Consider the following 27,667-nt stretch of genomic DNA (forward strand, 5'->3'; position numbering starts at 1 on the left):
GCTCCCTTTCTCTGCATTGAGAAATACTCTCATCTTTGTTAACCTACAAAGAACTCTCTTCTTCAAGAATTTATAAGCATAAGGACCTAGTCTCTGACCTGTAAGTCAAAGAAGTAATGCCATTAAATCTCATTTATTATGGCAAATGTTATATTATTTTTTACAGAACATCTTCAGGGTTTTATCCAGCTCTCTTGGAGGCTATCCAATTCAAATGTCTTCTGTTATTTTACCAATTTATCTCATTGTCTCTAATATAACAGGAGATCACCAATTACAAATATTCCTGTGTATACTCTTTGGCTTTACTTCAGTCTATTAATCTTTTTTTAACTGCAATCTATTTTGAAAACAAACTTAAAAAAAAAACTCCTTAAATCTTCCAAATGCATTTCTTTTTTTTTTTAAATAAAAAAAAAATGTGTTTACTTAGAAGCACTCAGAATGTCAACAAAACAGCTGCAACTTTTTTTTTTTTTGCAATTACAGAGTGGTATTCAGTTAACATAACAACAATTATTTCATATAAGCTGCATCAGAGACAACTGAAGATGAAAAAACTACCATCCCCATATATAACTAATTTGTGCTGTGTACCAACAAGAACCTGCTTTAAATTTCCATGCCAATGTACAACCCCCATACTGTACCAGGCAAGGTTAGTGGCTATTGAAAACACCACCAGGATAGGGCTATCTAAAGACACATTTGGTAGTGTGTTGACTATACAAAAAAAGACACTGTACAGTTTAAAAACAAATCTTACACAGCCTTACATTTCAATTTTTTTCTTTAAAAGGAGTGAGTTGTGTACAGGGAGGTTAAATGCTTTATAGACAAGAAAAAAAAACTGCGCTAGAACCAACTTATTCATCATCATCATCATCTTCTTCTTCATCTTCTTCATCTTCCTCCTCCTCCTCATCCTCTTCATCTTCCTCATCTTCCTCCTCTTCCTTCTTTTTCTTGCTTTTTTCAGCCTTGACAACTCCCTTTTTTGCTGCATCAGGCTTTCCTTTAGCTCGATATGCAGCAATATCCCTTTCGTATTTTTCCTTCAGCTTTGCAGCCTTCTTTTCATAAGGCTGCTTGTCATCTGCAGCAGTGTTATTCCACATCTCTCCCAGTTTCTTCGCAACATCACCAATGGACAGGCCAGGATGTTCTCCTTTGATTTTTGGGCAATACTCAGAGCAGAACAGGAAGAAGACCAAAGGAGGCCTCTTGGGTGCATTGGGATCCTTGAACTTCTTTTTTGTCTCCCTTTTGGGAGGGATACAGGTTTTCATTTCTCTTTCATAATGGGCCTTGTCCACCTTTGCCATATCTTCAAATTTTCCTTTCTCTTTAGCAGACATGGTCTTCCACCTCTCTGAGCACTTCTTAGAAAACTCTTGAGAAGTTAACTGAAGCATCTGGGTGCTTCTTCTTATGCTCCTCCTGACAAGTTTGCACAAAAAATGCATATGATGACATTTTGCCTCTTGGCTTCTTAGGATCTCCTTTGTCCATGTTTAGTTATTTTTCCTCAGTGAGGCACAGAGTCGCCCAGTGCCCGTCCGGCTCTCACTTGCCCCGGCGCTGTCTCTATGGAGCTCAATGTACTGTAATGGCTGTGAGAGCGGGAGCCAGATGCACCAAATGCATTTCAATGATTCTGTTTTTGAGTGTGGAATGGATGCTTACTTTATAATCCATAATACATATTTTTGTGATGCTTAAGTTTTTATAACAAGCACAAATAACTTTTTAAATAAGCAAAGAGGTTTTAAACTATATTTTTACTATATCTATGGCTGGAACCCTTCCATTTTGACTGTTCCCTGCATTTAATTTACCATAACTAGAAAACAGGAGGTCTTAGGCCCACCACTGTGGACCCAGACTTCAAGCCTGCCCCAGCACCAAGTTAGCTCCTATTGCCCAAAGCTCCAGGCTTGCCTCATGAACCCAGCCTCCAGGCACATCCCAGTTATGGACCCACCCCCACAGTCCCAGGCTCTAGGCTTATCCCAACGGGAGACTGACCCCATTAGCCTCAGTGCCAGATCAGTTCTCATTGGCACGAAGCTTTATGCTGGCCTCTTACCCAAGTTCATGGCCTGCCTCAGTGCCAGGATGGACCACACAAACCCAGATTCCAGGCTGGCCATGCAGACACAGGCACTAGGCCAGCATACCTGAGAACTCCAGCAGAAAATTTGCCCATGGTCTTCATGAGATGACCCATCCAGAATCACTAGCCAGGCAGACTGGTAAAGGGCTTTCCCTGCTGAAGCAAGTCTGTAAAGATTGAAAAAGTGTGCCTACTTGTTCAAACGTGCAGATACCAATGCAAGGCCACAAGAATAAAAAATAATCAAGGCCAGGTATAGTGGCTCATACCTATAATCCCAGTACTTTGGGAGGCTGTGGTGGAAGGATCACTTTAGTTCAGGAATTCAAGACCAGCCTGGGCAACATAGGGAGACCCCATCTATACAAAAATTTAAAAATTAGTCGGGCATGGTGATACATGCCTGTGGTCCCAGCAGATATGGGAGGCTGAGGTGGGAAGATTCTTTGGGCCTAGGAGGTTGAGGCTGCAGTGAGTCGTGATCACAACACTGCACTGCAGCCTGGTGACAGAGTGAGACCTTGTCTAAAAAAAAATTTTTTTTGGCCAGGTGCGGTGGCTCACGCCTGTAATCCCAGCACTTTGGGAGGCTGAGGCGGGCAGATCACGAGGTCAGGAGATCGAGACCATCCTGGCTAACACGGTGAAACCCCGTCTCTACTAAAAACTTCAAAAAAAAAATCAGCCAGGCACGGTGGTGGGTACCTGTAGTCCCAGCTACTCAGGAGGCTGAGACAGGAGAATGGCATGAACCCAGGAGGCAGAGCTTGCAGTGAGCCAAGATCGCGCGACTGTACTTCAGCCTGGGCGACAGAGCGAGACTCCATCTCAAAAAAAAAAAAAAAAAAAAAAAAAAAAAAAAAAAAAAAAAAAGTTTTTAAATAATAATCAAGGAAACACGATACCACCAAATTAATAAATTAAAGCACCAGTCACTGATCCTAAAGAAATAAATATCTATAAACTGCCTGAAAAAGAATTCAAAATAATCACCTTAAAGGAGCTCAGTTAATTACAAGCAAACACAGACAACTAAACAAAACCAGAAAACATATAAACAAAATAAGAAGAGGTTCAATAAAAAGAAACATAAAAAAGAATGAAACAGAAATTCTGGAGCAGGACAATACAATGATGAAACTAAAAAAGGCCATACAGAGAGCTTCAACAGAAGACTCTCTGAAGCAGAATAATCAGCAAACTCAAAGACAGGCCATTTGAAATTATCCAATCACAGAGACAAAAAAAGAATGAAAAAGAGTGAAGAAAGCCTATGGGATTTATGGGACACCATAAAGCAAGCAAACAAACAATGATCACAACAACAACAACAAAACTATAGGAATCCCAGAAGGATTCATAAAAAGGAGTATAGAAAGAGAAAGGGTCAGACAACTTAGTTAAGTAAGGGAATGACAGAAAACTTCTGCAATCTGGATAATAAAGAGAACATCCAGACCATGAAGCCCAAAGAAAGCCAAATAAATTGAATGTAAAGAGATCTTCACTAAGATATAATATAATCAAATTAACAAAAGTCAAAAAAAGGGAGAATCATGAAAGTAATAAGAGAAAAGCGACTTATCACATAAAAGGCAGTCTCCATAAGATTATCCATAAGACTATCACCAGATTTCTCGGCAGAAACCTTGCAGGCCAAAAGGGGTTGGGAATGATACATTCTACATGCTGAAAGAAAAAAAAAACTGCCTAGAAGAATATCATAATATAGTCAGTAAAACTATGTTTCAAAAATAAAGAAGAAATTATTTCCCAAACAAAAAGTGGTGGGAGTTCATCACCACTGCCCCACAGAAAATGATGAGGAGAGTTCCTCAAGTTATTAATAAAAGAAAAGGATGCTAACAAACAATATGAAAACATATAAATGTTTAGGAGTGTGCGTCCCACACTCCTAAATCAGCAGCAGATACAGCAAGACGTCATTTTGAGAGCCTAGTCCACAACAGACTGTGCACTACCCTGGGGCCCAGCAGCCCCAGGGCTAGGGTGGGAGTGAAGCACAAGCTACAAAGAATAAATGCACCTCAATGTGATAAAGGCCATATTTGACAAACCCACAGCTAACTTCATAAAAAAAAAAAAAAAAAAAAAAAAAAAAACCTGGAAGCTTTTCTTCTAACAACTGGAACAAAACAAGAACGTCCACTTTCGCCACTCCTATTCAAAATAGTACTGGAAGTTGTAGCCAGAGCAATCAGGCAAAAGAAAAAAATAAAAGGCATCCTGACTGGAAAAGAGGAAGTCCTTGCTGATGAAATGATCTTATGTCTGGAAAAACCTCAAAACTCCATAAAAATCTCCTAGATCTAATAAATAAGTTCGGTAAACTTGCAGGATACAAAATCAACATACAAAAATCAGCAACATTTCTATATATTAATGAACTAGCTGAGAAAGAAATCAAGAAAAATACCCCATTTAAAATAGCTACAAAAAATGCCTAGTAATAAATTTAATCAAGGAGGTGAAAGTTCTCTATAAGTAGAACTAAAAAGCACTAGTGAAAGAATTTAAAGAAAACATTAAAAAAAAAAAAGACATCCCATGTTCATGGGTCAGAAGAGTGTACATTATTAAAGTGACCAAACTGCCCAAAGTAATCAGATTTAATGCAATCGCTATCAAAATACCAATGTCATTTTTCACAGGATTAGAAAAAAAATCCCAAAAAAGAACCTGAATAGTCAAAGCAATCCTGAGCAAAAACAACAACAGCAAAAACAAAACAAAACAACAACAACAAAAAAAAAAACAAACAACAAAAAACAAAGCTGGCAGCATCATATTACCTGACTCAAAATATATTACAAACCTGTATTAACCAAAACGCATGATATTGGTATAAAAACAGACACATAGACCAATGGAACAAAACAGAGAATCCAGAAATAAATCCACATATTTACAGCCAACTAATTCTTGACAAAGCAATCAAGAACATGAATTGGGGGAAAGACAGTCTCTTCAATAAATGGTGCTAGGAAAATTAGATATCCATATGCAGAAGAAGAAAATTGAACCCGTCTCTCACCATATACAAAAATCAACTCAAGATAGATTAAAGACTTAAATATAAGACCTGAAACTATAAAACTACTAGAAGAAAACATAGGGAAAATGCTTCAGAACATTGGTCTAGGCAAAGATGAAATGGCTACAACCTCAAAAAGACAGACAACAAAAACACGAATACACAAATGGTACCATATTAAACTAAAAGGCTTCTACATAGCAAAAGAAACAATAACAAATTAAAGAGACAACCTGTTGAATAGGACAAAAATATTTGCAAACTATTCATTCTACAAGGGACTAATATCTGGAATATACAAAGTATTCAAACACCTCAACAATTTAAAAAAATCCCATCAAAAAGTGAGGTAAAGGACATGAATAGACATTATTCAAAAGAAGACATACAGAGGTGGGTGCGGTGGCTCACTGCTGTAATTGAGGAGTTTGAGACGAGCCTGCCCAACACAGTGAAACCCCATCTCTACTAAAAATACAAAAATTAGCTGGGTGTGGTGACGCATGCCTGTGATCCCAGCTACTCAGGATCCCAGCTGAGGCAGGAGAATCACCTGAACCCAGGAGGTGAAGGTTGCAGTGAGGCGAGATCACGCCCCTGCACTGCAACCTGGGTGACGGAGCGAGACTCCGTCTCAAAAAAAAAAAAAAAAAAAAAAAAAAAGGCATACAAATGGCCAAACAAGTATATGAACAAATTTTCAACATCACTAATCATCAGGGAAATGCAAATCAAAACCACAATGCAATATCATCTTACCCCACCCAGTAAGAATGCCTATTATTAAAAAGACAAAAGTTAATGGATGGTGGCAAGGATGCAGAGAAAAGGGAATTCTTATGCACTGTTGATGAAAATGTAAATTAGTACAAGCTCTGTGGAGAAGTGTGTGGAGATTTCTCAAAAAAAAAAAAAAAAAAAAAACTTAAAATAGAACTATATATGATATAGCAATCCCACTACTGGGTATTTATCTGAAGGAAAGGAAATCAGTATATCAAAGGGCTACTTACATTTGTATGTTTGTTGCAGCACTATTCACAATAGAAAAAATATGTAATCAACTTAAGTGTCCATCAACAGATGAATGGATGAAGAAAATGTGGTACATATACACAATAGAGTACTATTCAGCCATAAAAAGAATAAGATCCGTGCCTGTAATCCTAGCACTTTGGGAGGCTGAGGTGGGTGGATTGTTTGTGTCCAGGAGTTTGAGACCAACCTGGGCAACATGGTGAAACGCTGTCTCTACTAAAAATAGAAAAATTTAGCCAGGCATGGTGGTGCACGCCTGTGGTCCCAGCTACTTGGGAGGCTGAGATGGGAGAATCACCTGAGCCTGGGAAGTCAAGACTGCAGTGAGCCAAGATTACCATCACTGTACTCCAGCCTGAGCAACCAGAGTGAGACCTTGTCTTGGAGAAAAAAAAAAAAAAAAAAAGGAGAAGAAGAATGAGATACAGTCATTTGCAATAACATGGATGGAACTGGAGGTCATTATGTTAAGTGAAGCCAGGCGTAGAAAGACAAATATCATATGTTCTCACTCATATGCGGGAGCTAAAAATGTTGATCTCATGGAGGTAGAAAATAGAATGATAATACCAGAATCTGGGAAAGGTGTGTGGGTGGGAGAGGAGAGATGAGGGGAGGCTGGTTAATGGTTACAAATACATAGTTGGAAGGAATAAGTTCTAATGTTCAATAGCAGAGTTGGGCAACAATCTCAGATAGCTAGAAGTCTTGAAATGTTTCCCACATATAGAAATGATAAATACTCAAGGTGATGGATACCCCAAATATCCTGACTTTAGCATTACACATTCTATGTATGTAACAAACACATACATGGACCCCATACACATGTAAAATGTTATATTCTTTTATTTATTTATTTATTTATTTATTTATTTATTTATTTATTTTGTAGAAAGGAGGTTTTGCCATGTTGCCCAGGCTGGTCTTAAACTTCTGGGCTGAGGCATTCTACCTACCTCAGTCTCCCAAAGTGCTGGGATTACAGCCAGGAGCCACCATGCCCAGCTTATGTTCAATTTGTTTAAAATTCAAAGAAAAAAGTATATAAAATAACTACAGTTACATTAACTTGTTCATTAATACAAAATATAATATGATGTAAACTGTGACATCAAAAAACAAAATGTAGCGGGGAAAGAATAAAATGCAGAACTTTTATGTGATCAGAATTAAGTTTTTATCAGCTTAAAATAAACTGGTGGTCAGGCACAGTGGCTCATGCCTGTAATCCCAGCACTTTGGGAGGCCGAGGTGGGCAGATCACCTGAGGTCAGGAGTTCGAGACCAGCCTGACCAACATGGAGAAACTCCCGCCTCTAATAAAAATACAAAATTAGCTGGCCGTGGTGGTGCAAGCCTGTAATCCCAGCTACTCAGGAGGCTGAGGCAGGAGAATCGCTTGAACCCGGGAGGTGGATGTTGCGGTGAGCTGAGATCGCACCATTGCACTCCAGCCTCGGCAACAAGAGCGAAACTCCATCTCAAAAAATAACAGCAATAATAAATAAAAATAAATAAATAAACTAGTATAAGATGTCTTACATAACTGTCATGGCAACCACAGGCAAAATATTATAGTTGATACACAAAAAATAAAGAAGAAGGAATCAAACCATACCACTATAAAAAAATCAAGTCACAAAGAAGACTGCAAGAAGGGAAGAGCAAAGAAAACTATAAAACATTCAGGAAACAACTAATAAAACGACAATAGTTAAGTCCTTATTTATCAATAATTAATTTAACTGTAATGGATTAATTTCTTCAACCAAAAGACACAAACTGGCTGAATGGATAAAACAACAAATCTATTTCCTTTCTACAAGATACTCACTTTAGCTTTAAGGACACACATAGGCTGAAAGTGAAGGGATGGAAAAGATACATTCCATGCAAATAGTAACCAAAAGAGAGCAGGGTTGGGTATACTTATATCAGAAAAAAATAGACTTTATGTCAAAAACTGTCACCAGAGACAAAGAAGGGCATTATATAATGATAAAGGAGTCAATTCATCAAGAGGATATAACAGTTGTAAATATATATCTACTTAACATCACCTAAAATATAAACCAAATATTAACATGACTGAAGTGAGAAATAAACAGCAATACAACAATAGTAGGAGACTTCAGTACCCCACTTTGAAAACAGAATAGATCTATAAAAAAGAAAATCAGTAAGTACTAAAGGTCTGAATATTTGTGTTCCCCCACAATTCCTATGTTGAAATCCTAACCACAAAGATGATAGTATTAGAAAGTAGGGCTTTAATAAACAAACAAACAAACAAACAAAAACAGGGCCTCACTCTGTTACCCAAGCTGGAGTACACTGGCACTATCATAGTTCACTGCAGCCTCAACCTCCCAGATGCAAGCAATCCTCCCATCTCAGCCTCCCAAGGAGCTGGAACTACAGATGCAGGCTACCAGACCAGGCTATGGTTTTTTTTTTTTTTTTTTTTTTTTTCTGGTAGAGACAGGGTCTTGCTACGATGCCTAGGCTGGTCTCAAACTCCTGGGCTCAAGCAATCCTCCAGCCTCAGCCTCCCAAAAGTACTGGGATTACAGGTGTGCACCACCACACCTGGCCAGAAGGTGGGGCTTTTGAGAGCTAATTAAGTCACGGGTGTGGAGCCCTCACAAATGGAATTAGTGCCTTCATAGAAGAGGCTCAAGAGAAACCCCTATACTTTTTGGCCATTTGGGATTACTGTGAAAAGACACCTGTCTAGGACATGGGCCCTCATCAGACACCAAATCTGACAGTACCTATATCTTCAACTTTCCATTCTCCAGAACTGTAAACAATAAATATCTGTTGTTTACATGCCACATAGTTTATAGTATTTTGTTACAGTATATATAACTGGTTGGCCTAAATGGTCTAGGACAATAATGAAGAAATGGAATTAAACCACACTATAGGCCAAATGAACCCAACAGAAATATATATAGGATTCCATCCAACGGGAGTAGAATGCACATTCTTCTCAAGCGCACACACAACATTCTCCAGGATAGAGTATATGATGGGGCATAAAACAAACCTTAGCAAATTTTTAAAAAACTAAAATCATATCAAGTATCTTTTCTGACCAAAATGGTATGAAACTAGCAATCAATAACAGGAATAATTTTGGAAAAATCATAAATACATGGAAATTAAACACCATGCTCATGAACAATCAGTAGGTCAATGAATAAATTAAAAGGGAAATTTAAAAGCATCCAGAGGCGGTTCATGCCTGCAATCTCATCATTTTGGGAGGCCCAGGCAGGATGCTTTCTTGAGACCAGTCTAGGCAACATGGCAAGAACCTGTCACTACAAATACACATATATATATGTGTGTGTGTGTATATATATATATGTATATATATGTACAAATTTTAAAAATTAAAAAAAATTTTTAGGTATCTTGAGACAAATGAAAATAAAAACAATCCATACCAAAACTAATAGGAAGCTGGGCATAGTGGCTCACGCCTGTAATCCCAGCACTTTGGGAGGTCGAGGTGGGTGGATCACGAGGTCAGGAGTTCAAGACCAGCCTGGCCAAGATGGTGAAACTCCATCCCTACTAAAAATACAAAAATTAGCCAGGAGTGGTGGCGGGCACCTGTAATCCCAGCTACTCAGGAGGCTGAGGGAGGAGAATTGCTTGAACCCAATAGGCAAAGGCTACAGTGAGCCAAGATCATGCCACTGCACTCCAGCCTGGGCAACAGAGAGAGACCCCGTCTCAAACCAGAAAAAAAAAAAAAAGTTTACAGCAATAAATGCCTACATCAAAAAAGAAATGTCTCAAACAAGCAACGTTGCTCCTCAAGGAACTAGAATAAGAACAAAGCCCCAAGTTAACAGATAGAAAAAAAATAAAGATCAGAGCAGAAATGAATAAAATAGAGGCCAAAAAAATACAAAAGATCAATGAAACTAAAAGTTGGTTTTCTAAAAGGATAAAATTGACAAGCATTTAGCTAAACTAAGAAATAGAGAGTAGGGGGGCGGAGCAAGATGGCCGAATAGGAACAGCTCCAGTCTCCAACTCCCAGCGCGAGCGACACAGAAGACCGGTGATTTCTGCATTTTCAAGTGAGGTACTGGGGTCATCTCACTAGGGAGTGCCGGACAATCGGTGCTGGTCAGCTGCTGCGGCCTGACCAGCGAGAGCTGAAGCAGGGCGAGGCATCGCCTCACCTGGAAGTGCAAGGGGGAAGGGAATCCGTTTTCCTAGCCAGGGGAACTGAGACGCACAACACCTGGAAAATCGGGTAACTCCCACCCCAATACGGCGCTTTAAGCAAAGAGGCACACCAGGAGAATATATCCCACGCCTGGCCGGGAGGGTCCCACGCCCACGGAGCCTCCCTCACTGCTAACACAGCAGTCTGCGGAGATCTATCGGCAAGGCAGCAGCGAGGCTGGGGGAGGGGCGCCCGCCATTGCTGAGGCTTAAGTAGGTAAACAAAGCCGCTGGGAAGCTCGAATTGGGTGGAGCTCACAGCAGCTCAAGGAAGCCTGCCTGTCTCTGTAGACTCCACCTCTGGGGACAGCGCACAGCTGAAGACCAACAGGGGAAACAGCGGGGGCCGGTGCAGACGCGAACGACTCTGTCTGACAGCTCTGGGGAGAGCTGTGGATCTCCCAACTCGGAGGTTGAGCTCTGAGAACGGACAGACTGCCTGCTCAGGTGTGTCCCTGACCCCTGAGTAGCCTAGCTGGGAGAAATCCCCCACTAGGGGCAGTCTGACACCCCACACCTCACAGGGTGGAGTACACCCCTGAGAGGAAGCTTCCAAAGGAAGAATCAGACAGGTACACTCGCTGTTCAGCAATATTCTATCTTCGGCAACCTCTGCTGCTGATACCCAGGCAAACAGGGTCTGGAGTGGACCTCAAGCAATCTCCAACAGACCAACAGACAGTACTTCTGACTGTCAGAAGGAAAACTATCAAACAGGAGGGACACCTAGACCAAACCCCATCAGTACGTCACCACCATCAAAGACAAGAGACAGATAAAACCACAAAGATGGGGAAGAAGCAGGGCAGAAAAGCTGGAAATTCAAAAAATAAGAGCGCATCTCCCCCTGCAAAGGAGCGCAGCCCATCGCCAGCAACGGATCAAAGCTGGTCAGAGAATGACTTGGACGAGAGGAGAGAAGAAGGCTTCAGTCCATCAAACTTATCAGAGCTAAAGGAGGAATTACGTACCCAGCGCAAAGAAACTAAAAATCTTGAAAAAAGAGTGGAAGAATTGACAGCTAGACTAATTAATGCAGAGAAGATCATAAACGAAATGACAGAGATGAAAACCATGACACGAGAAATACGTGACAAATGCACAAGCTTCAGTAACCGACTCGATCAACTGGAAGAAAGAGTATCAGCGATTGAAGATCAAATGAATGAAATGAAGCGAGAAGAGAAACCAAAAGAAAAAAGAAGAAAAAGAAATGAGCAAAGCCTGCAAGAAGTATGGGATTACGTAAAAAGACCAAATCTACGTCTGATTGGGGTGCCTGAAAGTGAGGGGGAAAATGGAACCAAGTTGGAAAACACTCTTCAGGATATCATCCAGGAGAACTTCCCCAACCTAGTAGGGCAGGCCAACATTCAAATTCAGGAAATACAGAGAACGCCACAAAGATACTCCTCCAGAAGAGCAACTCCAAGACACATAATTGCCAGATTCACCAAAGTTGAAATGAAGGAAAAAATCTTAAGGGCAGCCAGAGAGAAAGGTCGGGTTACCCACAAAGGGAAGCCCATCAGACTAACAGCAGATCTCTCGGCAGAAACTCTACAAGCCAGAAGAGAGTGGGCGCCAATATTCAACGTTCTAAGAAGAGATCTATCTTAAAAAGAATTTTAAACCCAGAATTTCATATCCAGCCAAACTAAGTTTCATAAGTGAAGGAGAAATAAAATCCTTTACAGATAAGCAAATGCTTAGAGATTTTGTCACCACCAGGCCTGCCTTACAAGAGACCCTGAAGGAAGCCCTAAACATGGAAAGAAACAACCGGTACCAGCCATCGCAAAAACATGCCAAAATGTAAAGACCATCGAGGCTAGGAAGAAACTGCATCAACTAACGAGCAAAATAACCAGTTAATATCATAATGGCAGGATCAAGTTCACACATAACAATATTAACCTTAAATGTTAATGGACTAAATGCTCCAATTAAAAGACACAGACTGGCAAACTGGACAAAGAGTCAAGACCCATCAGTCTGCTGTATTCAGGAGACCCATCTCACATGCAGAGACATACATAGGCTCAAAATAAAGGGATGGAGGAAGATCTACCAAGCAAATGGAGAACAAAAAAAAGCAGGGGTTGCAATCCTAGTCTCTGATAAAACAGACTTTAAACCATCAAAGATCAAAAGTGACAAAGAAGGCCATTACATAATGGTAAAGGGATCAATTCAACAGGAAGAGCTAACTGTCCTAAATATATATGCACCCAATACAGGAGCACCCAGATTCATAAAGCAAGTCCTTAGAGACTTACAAAGAGACTTAGACTCCCATACAATAATAATGGGAGACTTCAACACTCCGCTGTCAACATTAGACAGATCAACGAGACAGAAAGTTAACAAGGATATCCAGGAATTGAACTCATCTCTGCACCAAGCGGACCTAATAGACATCTATAGAACTCTCCACCCCAAATCAACAGAATATACATTCTTCTCAGCACCACATGGCACTTATTCCAAAATTGACCACATAATTGGAAGTAAAGCACTCCTCAGCAAATGTAAAAGAACAGAAATTATAACAAACTGTCTCTCAGACCACAGTGCAATCAAACTAGAACTCAGGACTAAGAAACTCAATCAAAACCACTCAACTACATGGAAACTGAACAACCTGCTCCTGAATGACTACTGGGTACATAACGAAATGAAAGCGGAAATAAAGATGTTCTTTGAAACCAATGAGAACAAAGATACAACATACCAGAATCTCTGGGACACATTTAAAGCAGTGTGTAGAGGGAAATTTATAGCACTAAATGCCCACAAGAGAAAGCAGGAAAGATCTAAAATTGACACTCTAACATCACAATTAAAAGAACTAGAGAGGCAAGAGCAAACACATTCAAAAGCTAGCAGAAGGCAAGAAATAACTAAGATCAGAGCCGAACTGAAGGAGATAGAGACACAAAAAACCCTCCAAAAAATCAATGAATCCAGGAGTTGGTTTTTTGAAAAGATCAACAAAATTGACAGACCGCTAGCAAGGCTAATAAAGAAGAAAAGAGAGAGGAATCAAATAGATGCAATAAAAAATGATAAAGGGGATATCACCACCGACCCCACAGAAATACAAACTACCATCAGAGAATACTATAAACGCCTCTACGCAAATCAACTAGAAAATCTAGAAGAAATGGATAATTTCCTGGACACTTACACTCTCCCAAGACTAAACCAGGAAGAAGTTGAATCCCTGAATAGACCAATAGCAGGCTCTGAAATTGAGGCAATAATTAATAGCCTACCCACCAAAAAAAGTCCAGGACCAGATGGATTCACAGCTGAATTCTACCAGAGGTACAAGGAGGAGCTGGTACCATTCCTTCTGAAACTATTCCAATCAATAGAAAAAAAGGGAATCCTCCCTAACTCATTTTATGAGGCCAACATCATCCTGATACCAAAGCCTGGCAGAGACACAACAAAAAAAGAGAATTTTAGACCAATATCCCTGATGAACATTGATGCAAAAATTCTAAATAAAATACTGGCAAACCGGATTCAGCAGCACATCAAAAAGCTTATCCACCATGATCAAGTGGGCTTCATCCCTGGGATGCAAGGCTGGTTCAACATTCACAAATCAATAAACGTAATCCAGCATATAAACAGAACCAAAGACAAGAACCACATGATTATCTCAATAGATGCAGAAAAGGCTTTTGACAAAATTCAACAGCCCTTCATGCTAAAAACGCTCAATAAATTCGGTATTGATGGAACGTACCTCAAAATAATAAGAGCTATTTATGATAAACCCACAGCTAATATCATACTGAATGGGCAAAAACTGGAAAAATTCCCTTTGAAAACTGGCACAAGACAGGGATGCCCTCTCTCACCACTCCTATTCAACATAGTGTTGGAAGTGCTGGCTAGGGCAATCAGGCAAGAGAAAGAAATCAAGGGTATCCAGTTAAGAAAAGAAGAAGTCAAATTGTCCCTGTTTGCAGATGACATGATTGTATATTTAGAAAACGCCATTGTCTCAGCCCAAAATCTCCTTAAGCTGATAAGCAACTTCAGCAAAGTCTCAGGATACAAAATTAATGTGCAAAAATCACAAGCATTCTTATACACCAGTAACAGACAAGCAGAGAGCCAAATCAGGAATGAACTTCCATTCACAATTGCTTCAAAGAGAATCAAATACCTAGGAATCCAGCTTACAAGGGATGTAAAGGACCTCTTCAAGGAGAACTACAAACCATTGCTCAGTGAAATAAAAGAGGACACAAACAAATGGAAGAACATACCATGCTCATGGATAGGAAGAATCAATATCGTGAAAATGGCCATACTCCCCAAGGTTATTTATAGATTCAATGCCATCCCCATCAAGCTACCAATGAGTTTCTTCACAGAATTGGAAAAAACTGCTTTAAAGTTCATATGGAACCAAAAAAGAGCCCGCATTGCCAAGACAATCCTAAGTCAAAAGGACAAAGCTGGAGGCGTCACGCTACCTGACTTCAAACTATACTACAAGGCTACAGTAACCAAAACAGCATGGTACTGGTACCAAAACAGAGATATAGACCAATGGAACAGAACAGAGTCCTCAGAAATAATACCGCACATCTACAGCCATCTGATCTTTGACAAACCTGAGAGAAACAAGAAATGGGGAAAGGAATCCCTATTTAATAAATGGTGCTGGGAAAATTGGCTAGCCATAAGTAGAAAGCTGAAACTGGATCCTTTCGTTACCCCTTATACGAAGATTAATTCAAGATGGATTAGAGACTTAAATGTTAGACCTAATACCATAAAAACCCTAGAAGAAAATCTAGGTAGTACCATTCAGGACATAGGCATGGGCAAGGACTTCATGTCTAAAACACCAAAAGCAACGGCAGCAAAAGCAAAAATTGACAAATGGGATCTAATTAAACTAAAGAGCTTTTGCACAGCAAAAGAAACTACCATCAGAGTGAACAGGCAACCTACAGAATGGGAGACAATTTTTGCAACCTACTCATCTGACAAAGGGCTAATATCCAGAATCTACAAAGAACTCAAACAAATATACGAGAAAAAAACAAACAACCCCATCAAAAAGTGGGGAAAGGATATGAACAGACATTTCTCAAAAGAAGATATTCATACAGCCAACAGACACCTGAAAAAATGCTCATCGTCACTCGCCATCAGAGAAATGCAAATCAAAACCACAATGAGATACCATCTCACACCAGTTAGAATGGCAATCATTAAGAAGTCAGGAAACAACAGGTGTTGGAGAGGATGTGGAGAAATAGGAACACTTTTACACTGTTGGTGGGATTGTAAACTAGTTCAACCATTATGGAAAACAGTATGGCAATTCCTCAAGGATCTAGAACTAGATGTACCATATGACCCAGCCATCCCACTACTGGGTATATACCCAAAGGATTATAAATTATTCTACTACAAAGACACATGTACACGTATGTTTATTGCGGCACTATTCACAATAGCAAAGACTTGGAATCAACCCAAATGTCCATCTGCGACAGACTGGATTAAGAAAATGTGGCACGGCCGGGCGCGGTGGCTCAAGCCTGTAATCCCAGCACTTTGGGAGGCCGAGACGGGCGGATCACGAGGTCAGGAGATCAAGACCATCCTGGCTAACACGGTGAAACCCCGTCTCTACTAAAAAATACAAAAAATTAGCCGGGCGAGATGGCGGGCGCCTGTAGTCCCAGCTACTCGGGAGGCTGAGGCAGGAGAATGGCGTGAACCCGGGAGGCGGAGCTTGTAGTGAGCTGAGATCCGGCCACTGCACTCCAGCCTGGGCGACAGAGCGAGACTCCGTTTCAAAAAAAAAAAAAAAAAAAAAAAAAAAAAAGAAAATGTGGCACATATACACCATGGAATACTATGCAGCCATGAAAAAGGATGAGTTTGCGTCCTTTGTAGGGACATGGATGCAGCTGGAAAGCATCATTCTTAGCAAACTATCACAAGAAGAGAAATCCAAACACCGCATGTTCTCACTCATAGGTGGGAACTGAACAATGAGATCACTTGGACTCGGGAAGGGGAACATCACGCACTGGGGCCTATCATGGGGAGGGGGGAGGGGGGAGGAGGGAGGGATTGCATTGGGGAGTTATACATGATATAAATGATGAATTGATGGATGCTGACGAGTTGATGGGTGCAGCACACCAACATGGCATAAGTATACATATGTAACAAACCTGCACGTTATGCACATGTACCCTAGAACTTAAAGTATAATTAAAAAAAAAAAAAAAAAGAAAGAAATAGAGAGTAATCAAATACAATGAGAAATGAGAGAGGAGACATTACAACTGATATCAAGAATAAAGAATCGTAAGAGACTACTATGAACAATTATACATCAACAAACTAGATAACCTAGAAGAAATGGATAAATTCCTAGATATATAAACATATCAAGATTGAAACAGAAAATCAACAAATAATGATTAAAAATTAAATCCAGTAATAAAATGTCTCATTCAAAGAAAAGCTGAGGACCTGATGGTTTCACTGTTGAATTTCTAAAATATTTTTTAAAAAACTAATTATAAGACATGTATTAAAAATATTTGGTCAGGCACGGTGACTCATGCCTGTAATCCCAGCACTTTGAAAGGCCAAGGCGGGCAGATCACCTGAGGTCAGGAATTTGAGACCAGCGATCAGCCTGGCCAACATGGCAAAAGCCTGTCTCTACTAAAAATACAAAAACTAGCCTGGCATGGTGACACATGCCTATAATCCCAGCTACTTGGGAGGCTGAGGCAGGAGAATCACTTGAACCTGGGAGGCAAAGGTTGCAGTAAGCCGAGATCATTCCACTGCACTCCAGCCTGGGTAACAGAGCAAGACTCCATCACACACACACACACACACACACAAGACAAGACAAGAAAAACATTTATAAAATAATGAATACCGGATTTTCCATTCCAAGATGGCCGAATAGGAAGAGCTCTGCTCTGCAGCTCCCAGGTTGACTGATGCAGAAGATGGGTGATTTCTGCACTTCCAACTGAGGTACCTGGCTCATCTCATTGGGACTGGTTGGATAGTGGGTGCAGCCCACAGAGGGAGAACCAAAGCAGGACGAGGCATTGCCTCACCAGGGAAGCACAAGGGCTGTGAGGACTTCCCTTTCCTAGCCAAGGGAAGCTGTGACAGTCTGTACCTGGAGGAACGGTACACTGCTGCCCAAATACTGTGCCTTTCCCACAGTCTTCACAACTGGCAGACCAGGAAATTCCCTCCCGTGCCTGGCTCCCCCACAAAGGGAAGCTCATCAGACTAACAGCGGATCTCTCAGCAGAAACCCTATAAGCCAGAAGAGAGTGGCAGCCAATATTCAACATTCTTAAGAAAAGAATTTTCAACCCAGAATTTCATATCCAGCCAAACTAAGCCCATGGAGCCTTGCTCACTGCTAGTGCAGAAGTTTGAGATCAAACTGCAAAGCATCAGCCTGGCTAGGGGAGGGGCATCTGCCATTACTGAGGCTTCAGTAGGTAAACAAAGCAGCTGGGAAGCTTGAACTGGGCAGAGCCCACCACAGCTCAGCAAGGCCTACTGCCTCTATAGACTCCACCTCTGTGGGCAGGGCATAGCTGAACAAAAGGCAGCAGAAACTTCTGCACACTTAAACATCTCTGTCTGACATCTCTGAAGAGAGCAGTGGTTCTCCCAGCATGGTGTTTGAGCTCAGAGAATGTACAGACTACCTCCTCAAATGGGTCCCTGATCCCCGTGTAGCCTAAATGGGAGACACCTCCCAGTAAGGGCCGACAGACACCTCATACAGGCAGGTGCCCCTCTGGGACCAAGCTTCCAGAGAAAGGAAAAGGCAACAATATTTGCTGTTTTGCAATATTTGCTGTTCTGCAGCCTCTGCTGCTGATATCCAGGCAAACAGGGTGTGGAGTGGACCTCCAGCAAACTCCAACAGACCTGCAGCTGAGGGACCTGACTGGTAGAAGGAAAACAAACAAACAGAAAGAAATAGCATCAACATCAACAAAAAGGACATCTACACCAAAACCCCATCTGTAGGTCACCAACATCAAAGACCAAAGGTAGATAAAAACCACAAAGATGGGGAGAAACCAGAGCAGAAAAGCTGAAAATTCTAAAAACCAGAGTGCCTCTTCTCCTCCAAAGGACTGCAGCTCCTCACCAGCAATGGAACAAAGCTGGACAGAGAATGACTTTGACGAGTTCACAGAATTAGGCTTCAGAAGGTCAGTAATAACAAACTTCTCCAAGCTAAAGAAGCATGTTCCAACCCATCGCAAGGAAGCTAAAAACCTTGAAAAAAGGTCAGACGGACGGCTAACTAGAATAAACAGTGTAGAGAAGAACTTAAATGACCTGATGGAGCTGAAAACCACAGCACAAAAACTTCGTGACACATGCAGAAGCTTCAATAGCCGATTCGATCAAGTGGAAGAAAGGGTATCACTGATTAAAGATCAAATTAATGAAATAAAGCGAGAAGACAAGTTTAGAGTAAAAACAAATGAACAAAATCTCCAAGAAATATGGGACTATGTGAAAGGACCAAATCTATGTTTGATTGGTGTACCTGAAACTGACGTGGAGAATGGAAACAAGCTGGAAAACACTCTTCAGGATATTATCCAGGAGAACTTCCCCAACCTAGCAAGGTAGTCAAACATTCAAATTCAAGGAAATACAGAGAAAACCACAAAGATACTCCTCAAGAGGAGCAACCCCAAGACACATAATTGTCAGATTCACCAAGGTTGAAAGGAAGGAAAAAATGTTAAGGGCAGCCAGAAAGAAAGGTTGCGTTACCTACAAAGGGAAGCCCATCAGACTAACAGCGGATCTCTCAGCAGAAACCCTATAAGCCAGAAGAGAGTGGCAGCCAATATTCAACATTCTTAAGAAAAGAATTTTCAACCCAGAATTTCATATCCAGCCAAACTAAGCTTCATATGTGAAGGAGAAATAAAATCCTTTACAGACAAGCAAATGCTGAGACATTTTGTCACCACCAGGCCTGCCTTACAAGATCTCCTAAAGGAAGCACTAAACATGGAAAGGAACAACCGGTACCAGCCACTGCAAAAACTTGCCAAATTGTAAAGACCATCGATGCTAGGAAGAAACTACATCAATTAACGGGCAAAATAACCAGCTAACATCATAATGGCAAGATCAAATTCACACATAACAATATTAACCTTAAATGTAAATGGGCTAAATGCCCCAATTAAAAGACACAGACTGGCAAATTGGATCGAGTCAAGACCCATCAGTCTGCTGTATTCAGGAGACCCATCTTACGTGCAGAGACATACGTAGGCTCAAAATTTTAAAATAGAGGAAGATCTACCAAGCAAATGGAAAGCAAAAAAAGCAGGGTTTGCAATCCTAGTCTCTGATAAAACACACTTTAAACCAATAAAGATCAAAAGAGACAAGGCCATTACATAATGGTAAGGGGATCAATTCAGCAAGAAGAGCTAATTATCCCAAATATATATGCAACCAGTACAGGAGCACCCAGATTCATAAAGCAAGTCCTTAGAGACCTACAAAGAGACTTAGACTCCCACACAATAATAATGGGAGACTTTAACACTCCACCGTCAATATTAGACAGATCAATGACACAGAAGGTTAACAAGGATATCCAGGACTTGAACTCAGCTCTGGACCAATCGGACCTAAGAGACGTCTACAGAACTCTCCACCCCAAATCAACAGAATATACATTCTTCTCAGCACCACATCACACTTATTCTAAAATTGACCACATAATTGGAAATAAAACATTCCTCGGCAAAAGCAAAAGAAAAGAAATCACAACAGTCTCTCAGAGCACAGTGTAACCAAATTAGAACTCAGGATTAAGAAACTCACTCAAAACACACAACTACATGAAAACTGAACAACCTGCTCCTGAATGACTACTGGGTACATAACAAAATGAAGGCAGAAATAAAGATGTTCTTTGAAACCAATGAGAACAAAGACACAATGTACCAGAATCTCTGGGACACATTTAAAGCAGTGTGTAGAGGGAAACTTATAGCACTAAATGTCCACAAGAGGAAGCAGGAAAGATCTAAAATTGACACCCTAACATCACAATTAAAAGAACTAGAGAAGCAAGAGCAAACCTGAAAGGCAGTCTAGGCCACAAGGCAAGTCCTTGTGGGTTTGGAGCCAATAAACTTAGGGGGCATGTGAGATACCAGCCTGGGTGGCCAAGGGAGCGCCTACCCTGCCCCTCCCCCAAGCCCAGGCAGCACAGCTTGCAGCTCCAAGAGACCCCCTTCCTTCTGCTGGAGGAGAGAAAAAGGGAAGAGTAAAGAGGGCTTGGTCTTGCAATTTGGATAACAGCTCAGCTATAGTAGGATAGGACACCAGGAAGAGTCATGAGACACCCATTCCAGGCCCCAGCTACTGGATGACATTTTTAGACACACCCAGGGCCAGAAGGGAATCTGCTGCCTTGAAAGGGAAGACCAGATCCTGAAAGGATTCATCACCCATTGGCTAGAAAGCCAACAGATTTTGAATAATCAGCAGTGATAGTCAGGTAGTGCATACCATAGGTGGGCTTTGGGTGAGAATCTGAAACGTGCTGGCTTCAGGTGTGAACCAACACATTCCCAGCTATGGTGGCTATGTGGAGAGTCTCCTTCTGCTTGATAAAAGAAAAGGGGAGATGAAAGGGGACTTTATCTTGCAGCTTAGGTACCAGGTGAGCCACAGTACGGTAGAGCACCAAGCAGTCTCTTGGGTCCCCAATTCCAGACCTTGACTCTAGGATGGCATTTCTGGACTTATCCTGGACCAGAGAGAAGTGCACTGCCTTGCAAGATGAGTCCCAGACCCGGCACCATTCGCTGCAAACTGACTGAAGAGCCCTTAGGCCTTCAGTGAACATCAGTGGAGCCTGGCAGTACTCCCCATGGGCCTGTGACAGTGGTGGCCATAGGAAGATACTCCTCTGCTTGTGGAAAGAGGAGGGAAGAGCAGGAAAAAACTTTGTCTTGTGGCTTGGGTACCAGCTCAACCACAGTAAAAAGGAGCACCAGGTAGCTTCCTAAGGATTCTGACTCCAGGCCCTTGTTCCTGGCCAACATCTCTGCACCTGCCAGGAGCCAGGGGGAACTTGCTTCCCTGAATTGAAGGACACAAGCCTGGCAAGCTTCATCACCTCACCTGCTATTGTAGAGCCCTCATTCATTAAGCAAACATAGGTGGTATCCAGGTAGCAGATTATAGCAGGCCTTGGGTGAGACCAAGTGCTACGCTGGCTTCAGGTCAGACACAGCACAGTCCCAGGGGTAGTGGCCACAGGGGTGCTTGTATCACTCCTCCCCTAGCTCCAGACAGCTCAATACAGAAAGACAGACTCCATTTGCTAGAGAGAAAGCAAGGGAAGAGAACAAAGAGTCTCTGCTTGGTAATCCAGAGAATTTTTCTGGGCCCCATCCAACACCACCAAGATGAGACCTCTAAAACTCTGCAAGAGTCAACAGTGTTACTGGGCTTGAGGTGCCTCCTAAGGCAGATAGGGCTGCTGTGACCAAAAACTTAGCACACAACATGCAAATGCCTTCGCATATTAGAAAGCTTTCCCAATAATGATGGGTACAAATAAGCCCAGACTGCGAAGACTATAGTAAATACCTAACTCTTCACTGCCCAGACACCAACAAACATCCACAAGCCTCAAGACCATCCAGGAAAATACGCTCTTACCAAATGAACTAAGTAAGGCACCAGGGAACAATCCCAGAGTGACAGAGATATGTGACCTTTCAGGCAGAGAATTCAAATTAGCCGTTTTGAGGAAACTCAAAAAAATTCAAGATAACACAGAGAAGGAATTCAGACTCCTATCAGATATATCTAACAAAGTGATTGAAATAATTACAAAGAATCAAGCAGAAATTCTGGAATAGAAAAATGCAATTGATATACTGATATCAGAGTATCTTAATAGCACAACTGAACAAGTAGAGGAAATAAGTAGTGACCTTGAAGACAGGCTATTGAAAATACAAGTCAGAAGAGACAAAAGAAAAAAGAATGAAGCACTCCTACAAGATCTAGAAAATAGCCTCATAAAGGGCAAATATAAGAATCACTGACCTTAAAGAGGAGGTAGAGAAAGGTATAGTGGTAGATAGTTTATTCAAAGGTATAATAACAGAGAACTTCCCAAGCCTAGAGAGATATCAATATTCAAGCAACAGATTACAGAACACCAAGCAGATTTAAGCCAAAGAAGACTACCTCGTGGCATCAGCCTTGGAAAATAATTTATGACTAAGTCCTCAGCAAAAGCAATTGCAACAAAACCAAAAATTGACAAACTGCTGCACAGCAAAAGAAACTATCAACAAAGTAAGTAAACAGACAACCTACAGAATGGGAGAAAATACTTGCAAGCTATGCATCCAACAAAGGTCTAATACCCAGAATCTTTAAGGAATTTAAATAATTCAACAAGCAAAATATAACCCCATTAAAAAGTGGAGGTTAAAAAGACTTGAACAGACAATTCTCAAAATAAGACATACAAGTGGTCAACAAACGTGAAAAAATGCTCAACATCACTAATCATCAGAGAAATGCAAATCAAAACCACAACGAGATACCATCTCACACCAGTCAAAGTGGCTTTTATTAAAAAGTCAAAGAATAACAGGTATTGGCTGGGCTGCAGAGAAAAGGGAATTCTTTTACACTGTTGGTGGGGATGTAAATTAGTTCAGCCACTGTGGAAAGCAGTTTGGAGATTTCTCAAAGAACTTAAAACAGAACTATTATTTGATCCTACAATTTCATTACTGGGGATATAGCCAAAAGAAAATAAATTGTTGTATCAAAAGGACACATGCACCCGTATGTTCATTGCAGCACTATTCACAATAGTAAAGATATGGAACCAACCTCGGTGCCCATCAGTGGCGGAATGCATAAAGAAAACATGGTACATATACACCATGAAATACTACGTAGCCATAAAAAAAGAATGAAATCATGTCCTATGCAGCAACGTGGATATAGCTGGAGGCCTTAAGTTAACAAACACAGAAACATAAAATAGTGATAAGGAGATTGAATCAGTAATCAAAAATCTCACAACCAAGGAAAACGCAGGGCCAAATTACTTCACTGGTGAATTCTACCAAATATTTAAGAAAAAATTAATGCCAATCCTTCTCAAACTCTTCTCTAAAAATGAAGAGGAAAGAACCTATCCACACTCATTCTATGAGGTCAGCATTACTCTGATATCAAAGCCAGACAAAGACACTACAAAAAAATTATCCCTGATGAACACAGATGAAAAATTCCTTAACAAAATACTAGCAAACCAAATTACACAGCACATTAAAATCATCATACACCATGATCAACTAGGATTTATTCCTGAGATACTAGGGTGGGGGTGGCTCAGCATATAAAAATCAACACATGTGATACACCACTTTAACAGAATAGAGGATAAAAATCATATGGACATTTTGAGAGACACAGAAAAAATTTTTTTACAAAATTCATCCTTTCAAGATAAAAAAAAATTTCAACCAATTAGGAATAGAAGGAATGTACCTCAACATAATAAAAATCATGCAACAAGTCCTCAGCTAACATCATACTAGATGGTAAAAAGGTTAAAACATTTCCTCTAACATAGGAAAAACGCAAAGCAAAGATGCCCACTCTCACCACTTCTATTCAACATTGTACTAGAAGTCTTAGCCAGAGCAATTAGGCAAGATGAGGGGGGAAAAAAGGCATTCAAATTTGAAAGGAAGAAGTAAAATTGTTTGCAGATGACACAATCTTGTATTAGAAAACCCTAAAATGCTACAAAAAACTGTTAGAACTAATAAATTCAATAAAGTCACAAAACAAAATCAACATAAAAATCAGTTTTTATATGCAAGTAATGAACTATATCCAAAAATTAAGAAAACAATCCCATTTATAATAGTGTCAAAAATAAATAAAATACTTATGAATAAATTTAACCAAGGAGGTGAAAGACTTGTACACTGAAAACTATAAAATGCTGAAGAAATTGAAGAAAACACAAATAAAGGGACAGATATCCTGTGTTCATAGATTGGAAGACTTAATATTTTTAAATGTCCATACTACCTAAAGCACTCTACAGATTCAGTCCTATCCCTATCAACATGGCAATGGCATTTTCACAGAAGTAGAAAAAAAAATACTTAAATTTATATGGAATCACAAAAGACCTAAATAGCCAAAGCAATCTTGGGCAAAAAGAACAAAGCTGGAGCCATCATATTTCCTGATTTCGAAATACACTAGACATCTAATAGTCATCAAAACAGCACGGTATAGACATTTTAAAAAGACATATAGACCAATGGAACAGAATAGAATACCTGGAACAAAATCCACATATTTACGGGCAACTGATGATCAACAAAGTTGCCAAGAACATACAATGGGGAAAAGAGAGTTTCTCCAATAAATGGTGTTGGATATCCACATACAGAATAAAATTGGAACCTTATCTCCCATCATATGCAAAAAATCAATTCAAAATGGATTACAGACTTAAATGTAAGACCAGAAACTGCAAAATTACTAGAAGAAAACAGGGGGAAAGCTTCTTGATATTGTATGGGAAATGGTTTTTTAGATATGATCTCCAAAGTACAGACAACAAAAGCAAAAATAGACAAATGGAATTACATCTAACTAAATACCATGTACAACTGCAAAGGAAACAATTAACAGAGTGAAGAGACAACCCATGGAAACTGTAGAATTGCAGAATATTATGAGACTTCAAAAAACTTTTGGAAAAATTGAATTAAAAGATTAAAATATAAATTTTATTTATCAACATAAGCTCCATCAAGTTTAAGATACCTTTGTGATACTAGCCATTTAGTCCATCCATAAAGAACTGAGGAATTTAGCCATGTCAATGCAATCTTTTTCACATTTCACATTAACTGAGGAAAAATGGGTGCCTTTTACAGATTTTTTTAAGATTAGGAAACAAAAAGAAGTCAGAAGGAACCAAATCATGTCTGTAAGGTGGATGCCTAATAATTTCCCATTGAAATTCACAAGATTACTTTTGTTTGATGAGAGGAATGAGCAGGAACATTGTTGTGGTGGAGGACACTGGTGAAGCCTTTCAGGCGTTTTCCTACTAAAATTTTGGCTTTCTGAAAACACCCTCATAATAAGCAGACATTATCATTCTTTGGCCTTCCAGAAAAATCACCAAGCAAAATGCCTTGAGCATCCCAAAAAACTGTTGCTATGATCTTTACTCTTGACAGAGCTGCTTTTGCTTTGACTAGACCACTTCCACTTCTTGGTAGCCACTGCTTTTATTGTAATTTCTCTTTGGGATCATACTGGTAAAGCCATGTTTGTCTCCTATTACAATTCTTTGAAGAAATGCTTCAGGATTTTGATCCCACTTGTTTAAAATTTCCAATGAAAGCTCTGCTCTTATCTGCCACTGATCTGGGCACAATGGTTTTGGCACCCACTGAGTTTGCTCCACTTCAGTTTTTCAGTCAGATTTGTATAAGCAGAACAAATTGAGATGTCTATGGTGTTGGCTATTATTTGTACTATTAATCATCACTCCTCTTCAATTAGGGTATAAACGATTAATTTTTTCCTCACAAATTGTTGTGTACAGCCTGCTGCTGCAGGTTTCATCTTCAACATCATTTTGTCCCTTTTTTTTTAAACAACATAATGAGTTTATATTTAATATAGTACTTCTCACCATGGGGATGTTACTCAATTAATTAATATAAAGTTTTTAAACATTAAATATTTTCTCCATTTCAATGTCAATATAAAGTGGTTTTTTAAAGCAAACCAAGTACCACATGTTCTCACTTGTAAGTAGGAGCTAAATGATGCGAACTCATGAACACAAAGAAGAGAACAATAGATACTGGGGTCTACTTGAGGGTGGAGGGTGGGAGCAGGGAGAGGAGTAAAAAATATAACTATTGGGTACTGGGCTTAATACCTTGGTGAAGAAATAATCTGTACAGTAAACTCCCATGACATGAGTTTGCCTATGTAACAAACCTTCACATGTACCCCAAACCTAAAATAAAAGTTTAAAACGAACAATATAGGATTTTTTTACATTAACTCTTTTCTCCACTTCAATGTTAGATACAATGAATGCATTTTTCTAAATGTTTTTTCTCCAGAGATAAAAGCATCTATGTTTGGCTATTTGACATCTAAATAGAATATTAACTTGGTCAATAACAAAAGTCTAATGAAAATATGGAGAAAAGACTCCTCAATGATTCCGGAGGCAGTGACTGTAACTGGACAGTGGTGATTTCTTAAGATTCTGGGCAAGAACTTCCTTCTTCCTATTTCATGTGCTTTTTTTTTTGGAGACAGGATCTTACTCTGTCACCAAGGCTGTACTGCAGTGGTGTGATCATGACTCACGGCAGCCTCGATGTCCTGGGTTGAAGTGATCCTCCCACCTCAGCCTTTCAGGTAGCTGGGACTACAGGTGCATGCCACCATGCCCAGCTTAGATAATTCTAAAACTATGAAATATTACTTATGTAAATGTCGGCCATCTTACTTCTTGAATCCCCTTTCTAACCAGCAAATACAAATTGTAGGCTGCATTTTTCAGTGCATTATTTATTATAAGGAAAACATTTTTTCTTATACATAGCAATTTGTTCTCATTTTATGGAACACAACTAAGAATGTGGAACTCCCCTATTTACTGTTTCTTGGAAACTTTCAAACACCAAAGGTCAAGTTTAGCTTCACTAGTACAAAGGTTTTCAGGGCAAAGTTTGATTTGGGATGCGCTTCAAAGTCATATCTGTCCATTTCTCCTTTGTGCACATACCCCCAAGCAGGCACAAATGCCTGTAATGCTGAGAACCACACCTAACAAGACAGCAATTGCATCTCTGGCTTCTACTGCTTCGACAACAGGCAGCAACAAAAGCAGTAAAATGAGGACTAAGAGCCACTGTGTTGAAACAGAAGTCATGATGGTGGAATGTTGATGGCTGAATCTTGATGGCTGAAGTTTCCAAAGAAATAGTATATATATAATTCTATCTGACTAGAAATGTTCCCTTCCTGGAGTTCCGGATGCTGAGGCTAAGGGGTTC

General features: G+C 40.1%; 2 protein-coding genes and 1 pseudogene across 2 annotated transcripts in view; all 3 read right to left on the minus strand.

The window, feature by feature from the left end:
• Nucleotides 1-27,667, minus strand: part of TEX11 (testis expressed 11) — a 323,051-nt gene that overhangs the window by 225,593 nt on the left and 69,791 nt on the right. The window lies entirely within an intron of this gene.
• LOC104654085 lies at nucleotides 867-1,530 on the minus strand (annotated as a pseudogene).
• Nucleotides 27,364-27,543, minus strand: LOC115898678 (small integral membrane protein 30-like). The gene has a single exon (XM_030933981.1). It carries the CDS (start codon nucleotides 27,541-27,543, stop codon nucleotides 27,364-27,366), a length of 180 nt encoding a protein of 59 aa, XP_030789841.1.

This window comes from Rhinopithecus roxellana, chromosome 7, assembly GCF_007565055.1.
Source record: "Rhinopithecus roxellana isolate Shanxi Qingling chromosome 7, ASM756505v1, whole genome shotgun sequence".
Lineage (NCBI taxonomy): Eukaryota > Metazoa > Chordata > Mammalia > Primates > Cercopithecidae > Rhinopithecus > Rhinopithecus roxellana.

Coding starts and splice junctions, on each gene's coding strand:
- LOC115898678 (XM_030933981.1), bottom strand. CDS start 27,543: ATGACTTCTGTTTCAACACAGTGGCTCTTAGTCCTCATTTTACTGCTT.